Genomic DNA, 8,476 nt, shown 5'->3' with positions numbered 1-8,476 from the left:
GTGCCCTGAGGACTCTCCTGGTGGTCCAGTGGTTAAGACTGCACTTCCACTGCATGGGGACCATTTCAATCCCTGGTAGGGAAATCCCACATGTCTCGCAGGGTGGGATGGGGGGAACAATACTGCAGATGAAGTATATAGATATCTTGATGAATATTTGCATCACTCTGTGGTTTGTTACTATTTCATACACATGGAAGGTTACTATAGACAGGCAAATGACCTCTTTTGATCCAAATGCTGGGATCAGTTCAGTTTGGTTCAGTTCAGTCGCTCAGTCGTGTCCAACTCTTTGCGACCCCATGAATCGCAGCACGCCAGGCCTCCCTGTCCATCACCAACTCCCGGAGTTCACTCAGACTCACGTCCATCGAGTCAGTGATGCCATCCAGCCATCTCACCCTCTGTCGTCCCCTTCTCCTCCTGCCCCCAATCCCTCCCAGCATCAGGGTCTTTTCCAGTGAGTCAACTCTTTGCATGAGGTGGCCAAAGTACTGGAGTTTCAGCTTCAGCATCATTCCCTCCAAAGAAATCCCAGGGCTAATTAATGGCTATTTTGCATTTCAGAAGTTTAATGAGGGATTGGGTCAGGGACTACAGAGTGCTTTGTCATCTCAAACAACAGGGAGATGGTTAAACTGGTTTCATTTTTGCTAGAAATTCTTTCTAAAACTATGTGTGTTCCAATTTGTAGCAAAAAAAAAAAAAATTAGGCTTAATTGTGTCCTTTAACTTGTTCCTGAACTCATATGTGCCACTGAACAGTTACTATCTCACTTAACAGCCTAAATAATTTCTTCTTAGTGGACACAATGCTTGCTCAATGAGAACATGGGTAAATTTAATACTGGATCCCAGTTATGTTAGACTGAATACAAATAAAATACCTCATGCTACTTAGTCAATTGTCTTTCATTGGATTATAACATGCTGAAAGGGTCAACTTCCTCTAATGTGTCCTTCATCTTGATTCTCTTCCAATAAATAATATACTATAATTTATAACTGCTTTGAACATTTATAGTTTGAATAGTGAAATACTAAAGTATAATCATGGAAGCTGCATTATTCTAATCTAAGAGAACATACACACAGTAATAGTCAAATTAAGTGAATAGTTCAAGTGATAAAGGCACTGAAATTGATTTGAGCTACTGAAAATCATCCTGCAAATGGAACAGTATATGGTATCCATTCACTCTTCTCTCTCTGTTTCCAATTAAAATGTCTAGGAGTCAGGGGTAGGAGAGTCAACACATTAGAGGATTAAAAACAATTAAATGTATATACCTCTGATTTGGATGGAACACCTGAATGTTAGACATGCTTAATGCAAAATAACAAGACTAAAGACACATTTACTGTAGAGTCAGACTTCAAGACAACACCTTCTCCCATTTCCAAAGTAAGCTTCTAAATAAGAATATCTGTTCCCCTGCAAACACTAACCAGAATAGGCCCGTTCTATTTAAATAATGATAGTGTTTTAAAAGCAAAGAGTATTCATCAAAGCTTCCAGGTTAATGGCAATGAACATAAGATTCCTCTCATCAGAGAGAGATGACACTCAGGCAACCTTTGAGCAACTTCAGAGAACAGAAGGCTGAGTCCACAGTCCTGTGCTAAGCAATGCATCCTCATTCTCCACCAGCCTATTCATCATAGATAAGGAACTGCAACACAAGCAATTTACTTGTGTAAATTTACTCTTCTACGTCACATCAAATTAGGACCAGAAACCATATCTTCTTTCTGTTCCTCAAGCCATACAATTCCTTGTGACATCCTAGTCCGTTTTCACATTAGATTTATTCATCTCCCCCAGGTTGAAGTTGAACTCTTTGAACACCTGTATAAGGACAATTCCAACGGAGACAGTGGTGAACCCACAGGCCATGCCCAAGAAGTCCACCAGACCCACGTTGCTCCACTCCCGGAAGAGGATGGCTGAGGCCAGCAAGACCAGTGTGGTGAACACCACGTAGTAGATGGCCCCAAACACAGAGGAGTCGAAGCACTCGAGGGCCTTGTTGATGTACCTGAACTGGACGATGATACTGCAGCCAAGCACGGCCAGGAGCACCAGGCACAGGCAGAGGGCCCGCTGACTAGATGGGTTGTTGTGGAAGATGTCTTGGGCAGCCAGCCCAATGCCCTTGGTGGAAGGCACGGTGAAACTCCCCAGCAAGGAGCAGATGCTGATGTAGACCATGATGTTGGTGGGCCCGTGGGCCGGTGCGATCCAGAAGATGAGCAGCAGCAGCATGAGCAGCACGATGCACAGATAGCCCACAAACACTGGAAAAGAGGGGGCACACAGTGACTGGGGGGCTAGCAGAGCAGCCCCCATCATACGCCCCACCACCTGCCCCTGCCCCTATCACCAGGACACTCTACTGCTCCAGGTGTGCTTAACCGCACCCACTGAGCTCATTCCACAAAAATGTTTTCCCATCACTATTTTCACCATTAAAAAATTCATAGCTCCTACATATTACAAGTCAATAAATAAGTCTTCTATTAGTAATATTTTATAACATTAAAAGTCAACATATACACTATGAGATTTTTTCTCTTTTTTTGCACACACAGCATGGCACGCTGAACTATCCCCAGCAGGGATCAGACCCATGCCGCCTGCAGTGGAAGCATGGAGTCCCAGCCACTGCACTGCCTGGGAAGTCTCAAGAATTTTTTTTAAGCTAGTCCACAAGATGGTCAATTCAACAAACCCTAGGCAGAGTACTCCTGCTGGGGGAGGGCAGGGAAAGAGAGTCATATGGGGTCTTAAAGAACATGAGGGAAAACCGTGGGGTGTCTCTGGCTGTGGCAGGGACTGAGGGCTGCACGCAGAGGCCACAGGTCCTCAGGTGTGTACAGAATTTCACACAACAAAAAATCATCAGATTCTCCTCACAACTTCTGAATGTCACCTTGGACAGGTAACTAACTGAAAAATGTTTATAGTAATCAGAGCCTAGAACCTGTTTTATGTATAAAACAAAGTAATTTGGCAAGCATTTAATATATATTGAATTTTTCAGTACTTCTGGAGTTATTTTCCATTTCAGAAGATCCCACTGCTGGGAGTTCCCTTGTGGCCAGGTAATTAGGATTCCAGGCTTTCACCGACAGAGTCAGGGTTTAACCCCAGGTCAGGGAACTGAGATCCTGCAAGCTGTGTGGTCCAGCCAAAGAAAAATAATAAAAGAAGATCCCATCAATGATGGCAAAATCCCAAGTGAGTCAATAAGACAACACCTCCACATCATCTGTTTTGCACCTGCCAGATTGTCAGCAACGCCACATATGCTGTAGGGCCTGCTGGCTCTAATGTATCTATTCCTGTGGCTATACTTGAACATTCTATTTTATTCCAAAGTATTATTCTTAGGGCATTATGTTGACTACTATTTATATGTACATGGAAGTTGTATTTGCCATGAATTTCATTCCCAGATTGTAAAGTGGGTGCTAGGCACTGGGCCTGAGAGGGCTGGGTACAGCCTGGACATCTGTACCAGCAAACAGGTGGTGGGAGTCCCCTCTTCCCCAAGGGTAAAGAAAAGGACCTTGGAGGTCTGCTGCAAGAGAGGATTCAGGAAGATACTACAGCTGAAAGCTGTCTGGGAGCCTGACCTATAAACAGGGGACGAGGTAGTGAAGGGCAGAGAGCGCAGTGTGCACAAAAGTATTACAAAGTACTGCAAAAGCATGGGCTGTGTTTGTGAAAAAATCAGAAAAAGCAGCTGAGCCTGAATGTGTAGCAGATTTCCCTGGTGGTTCAGATGGTAAAGAATCTGTCTGCAATGCAGGAGACCTGGTTCAATCCCTGGGTTGGGAAGATCCACTGGAGAAGGAATGGCTACCTCCTCCAGTAATCTTGCCTGGAGAATCCCATGAACAGAGAAGCTTCATGGGCTACAGTCCGTGGAGTCACAAAGAGTAGAACATGACTGAGCAACTAACATTGAATGTGCAGGAGTTTCGTCTTTTGAGTCTCATGGGGATGGGGCTGGGGGGTGGGAGGGTGGTGATTGCAGTTATCAAAAAAGGAATGAAAGAGAAACTAGGTAAAAAATATATACCAAAGAACAAACAAAAAACACATACAGAGCTCTATAGGGACTCTAAGGATGAATTAAATCAGGCCTTGGCTCTCAGAGAGCTTCACAACAGAAGGAGGAACCGAGGCCTGGACACATGGTGTCCTAAGGGAAACAACATGTGGGAGACCCGCAGAATTGACACCTGTTGTGCTATGGATAGGGAGGCAATGTACAAGGTCCAGTCCTCAGAGGCAGCAAAGGGGCCAGGTCAGCAGGGCAGCCCCAGGGGACAGCTGTGGACAGTGGTGAGCAAAGAGTAACCAAGGGCCTGGAGGACAGATCACACCGCAGGGCAGGGCAGAGGGTACAGCTCCCCTGGGGAGGGCCACAGCGGAGGAAACAAGCTCTCTGGCAGTGAGGCCTGAGTTACCTGGATTGGTCAGCTTCTCCTCCAACTCAGCCTGAGTAGTCACACTCTCAGATTTCGGGGAATGGATAATCAGCACGACAGAACCCGCACAGCTTAGCAGACACCCCAACTTGCCCAAGATGTTGAGCTTTTCTTTCAGAAGATAAGAAGCTAAAATGGACCTTCAATTTTAAAATAAGAAATGATTAAATCAAACTATCTGACCTGTTTCTTCTCAGTGCAGGTGTTACTAAAGCTACCTTTTCTTTATAGTCACATTTTATTTTTAAATTAGTTTTTAAGTGTAGAAGGATTAGGAATTTATTGAAGTTCCTATTTCAATGCAAACAGAATTTTCATACCAATTCCATGCACAGCCAATATATAATGATACTCGTAAGTCATACCATGATATTATTTCAGTAGATATGAAATATACCAGGATAGAAAAATAAGTTTTATGATTGACCAAAAATTAAAATATTGCTTCCATATTTTTAAAAGTAAACAGTCTAAAAACACTATGTTAAGTAGGATATGAAAGTTGTTAAAATAATTATAAGCAATTTACGATCAAAACACTTATATTAAAATGAATTAAATTGAGAAAGTGTACAAATAAGAAAAAAATCAAAATGCTAACAGAAATTGAATTATAATAGAAAGAACCTGGGTGATTACTTTTAAAATGTGATCACGTTACTTCTTTAACGCAAGAAAAAACATTCCTCATAAAACATCTATAATTTTAAGGCTGGTAATTTGTAGTTTTTCAGTGGCTAAGTTGTGTCTAACTCTTTGCAACCCCATGGACTGCAACATGCCAGGCTTCCTGTCCTTCACTATTTCCTGGAGTTGGCTCAAATTCATGTCCACTGAGGCAGTGATGTTATCTAACCATCTCATCCTCTGCCGCCCACCTTTCCTTTTGCCTTCAATCCTTCCCAGCATCAGGGTCTTTTCCAGTGAGCTGGCTCTTTGCATCAGGTGCCCAAACTATTGGAGCTTCAGCTTCAGCATCAGTCCTTCCAATAAATATTCAGGGTTGATTTCCTTTAGGATTGACTGTTTTGATCTCCTTGCAGTCCAAGGGACTCTCAAGAGCCTTCTCCAGCACCACAATTTGAAGCATCCATTCTTCGGCACTCAGCCTGCTTTATGGTCCAACTCTCACATCCGCACATGATCACTGGAAAAACTATAGCTTTGACTATACAGATCTTTGTTGGCCAAGTAACGTCTCTGCTTTTTATTATTTTTTTTATTTTTAACGTCTCTGCTTTTTAATACGCTGTCTAGGTTTATCACAGCTTTCCTTTCACGGAGCAAACATCTTTTAATTTCATGGCTGCGGTTACCTTCCTCAGTGATTTTGGAGCCCAAGAAAATAAAATCTGTCACTGCTTCCACTATTTCCCCTTCTGTTTGCCAAGAAGTGATGGGACTGGATGCCATGATCTTATTTTTTGTCTTTTGTTTCTTTTAATTAATCTGAAGGATAATTGCTTTATGGTATTGCATTGGTTTCTACCAAACATCAACATGAAACAGCCATAGGTTTACCCATGGCCCCTCCCTGATCTTATTTTTTGAATGTTCAGTTTTAAGCCAGCTTTTTCACTCTTCTCTTTCACCTTCATCAAGAGCCTCTTTAGTTCTGCTTCACTTTCTAAAGCCGGTAATAGTGCTTGGGAAACCTGGGCTTTTTCTAAATCATGGGATTGGTCATTGTCAATTTGCTACTGTCCATGCCAAAGGCACTCAGAGAATAGGAACATCTTATAGGGAGGACACACAAGACCCAGATATATACAGGATTATTTCCAATAATCATTTCACAGATAAGGAAACCAAGCCACAGAAATGATCAGCATTTAACCTAAAGCCACAAAGCTAACAAGAGGTAAAGCCATGGAGAGGTCAAAACTTCCATCTTCCCCTTATAGCACTTTGTGTCCCTGGTCCCCAAGGAAACCCAGCAGTGTAGTTGAGAAAAATAAGCAACATATATGAAGAAACCACACGGGATACTATAATATGGAAAGTGAAAGTGATGTCGCTCAGTCATGTCCAACTCTTTGTGACCCCGTGGACTGTAGCCTACCAGGCTCCTCTGTCCATGGCATTCTCCAGGCAAGAATACTGGAGTGGGTTGCCATTTCCTTCTCCAGGGGATCTTCGAGACACAGGGGTCAAACCCAGATCTCTAGCATTGCAGGCAGACGCTTTAACCTCTGAGCCACCTGGGAAGCCCCACTATAATACAGAACTGGATATTAAATTGAGGGGCTCCAAATAGCTGCACAGAGAGGTGGAAACCAGAGGAGTGGGAAGCTCCAAGAAGAAAGAGAGAGCCTGGAGTCAGCCTGAGACAATGGGGGGGCCTACGGCAAGAGGCCATGCATGAAAGAAAGGGGCAGGGACAATCCTGCACCAGAGGCCAACTCATCCTTTATTCCACTCTTAGTATTACACCAGAGTACAAATTAAACAGTACTTTTACAAAAGAGAGTGTCTAACAGAAAATCGGAGGGACACCCTTTCTCCTCTCTTCCTGGGCTGCAGTAACTTCAGCTTGCTACCTTTTGAGCCAAGATTAAACAAAAAGCATACAGAAGCTCTTTGACTTAAGTCAGGAGTCAACAGACTATGGCTGAAGGCCCAAGGCAGCCCTTCACCTGTTTTTCTAAATAACATCTTACTTGATCACAACCACATCCACACAGTTAGTCAGCTCTGTGGCTACTTTCTACCGTGATGGCAGAGGCAAGCAGCTGCAACAGAGGCCACAAGGCCCACAAAGCCTAAAATGTTCACCATCTGGCCCTGTACAGAAAAAGGCCACTCCCAAAGTTAAGTGATCTACAGAACTAAGCACACATCTACTTGGACAGTTGGCCAGAGACGGAGGCACAAGTTACATGCTGGCATCAGGGCCACAACACAGAGGGGCAGTATCCTACTGGAGGGCTTGGGGAGTGGAGCAAGGATGGGAGGGTGGAGTAAGGAATAGTGTGATAAAAGGAAAGAAGGGGAAAGAAACTTAATGCCAAGAAAGAGTCAATAAACTATCTTAATAAACTTATAGTAAAAGAAAGCAAACAAAAACAGGCTGTAGGACTGACAGCAAGGTCTTGAAAAGAAATCTGCACACTCTTGCTCATAGCAGCGTTATTAACAACAGCTAAAATGTAGAGGCAAATCAAGTATCCATTGGTGGATGCATGAACAAGTAGAGCACAGAGGGCACAAGGGTGCCCTTCTCTCCACATTCTCGCCAGTACTTCGTGCTTACTTTTTATGGGCCATTCTAACAGGTGTGAGGTGTATCTCACTGTGGTTTTGATATGGATTTCCCTGATGACTAATGATATTGTGCATCTTTCTGAGAGGGTAACAGGCAGGAAGGCCAGGGGTCTCCAAATGGAGGAAATAGGCTGCAAGTGTCAGACATTTTTTCTCTCTCCCTTAAGCTGCAAGAGGAAACAAACTATAAGTGTTGCATCTTTTCTTGGAGAATTCTGTGTTGCCAAGACAACTGGTTCCACCTGAACCTAACTTGTCTCAAACCTTGAGGAACCATTGCATTTTCCTTAGGGAAATGTTTTTCTTAAGCTATGTTAATGAAACTATGTATTTGCTTTGGAATTTGCCTTTCTTCAAAATAGTTTCACCTAAAACTAACTTTTGGCTGATAATAGTTCAACAAACCAGTATTCACATCAATTATTTTATGGTTCGGAGATGACATACCTTGTGCCATTCAATCTCAAAAATGCATACTGTGGGAGAGGGGCCTGGTGAAACTCCGTCAGCCTTGAGGTGTCTCTCTTATCTGATTCATAGCTTTCTAACAGACATAAAACAGCTTGCTAAAACTAGCAAGGGGGGCACTCTCCAGCCCACTTCTGATGTCTGTGTCAGAAGCTTTCCCTGTCCCTTTTCACTTTAATATAACTCTGCTATACAAAAGCTCTTGAGTGATCAAGCCCGGTCCCTGGTCCTGAAGTTAAATCAT

The 8,476-nt window shown here is 43.3% G+C and overlaps 1 protein-coding gene across 1 annotated transcript in view; it reads right to left on the bottom strand.

Annotated features, from left to right (window-relative positions):
* Positions 1-554: 554 nt before the first annotated feature.
* Positions 555-8,476, bottom strand: part of NIPA1 (NIPA magnesium transporter 1) — a 50,969-nt gene continuing 43,047 nt past the window's right edge. The window contains exons 4-5 of the mRNA XM_069576838.1: positions 4,480-4,640; positions 555-2,298 (exon numbers count right to left, since the gene is read on the bottom strand). Coding sequence (XP_069432939.1) covers positions 1,787-2,298; positions 4,480-4,640 — 673 coding nt within the window. The 3' untranslated portion in view covers positions 555-1,786. The remainder of the gene's footprint in view (positions 2,299-4,479; positions 4,641-8,476) is intronic.

This window comes from Ovis canadensis, chromosome 2 (genome assembly GCF_042477335.2).
Source record: "Ovis canadensis isolate MfBH-ARS-UI-01 breed Bighorn chromosome 2, ARS-UI_OviCan_v2, whole genome shotgun sequence".
Classification (NCBI taxonomy): domain Eukaryota; kingdom Metazoa; phylum Chordata; class Mammalia; order Artiodactyla; family Bovidae; genus Ovis; species Ovis canadensis.
This window is presented reverse-complemented; position numbering and strand designations above follow the sequence as displayed.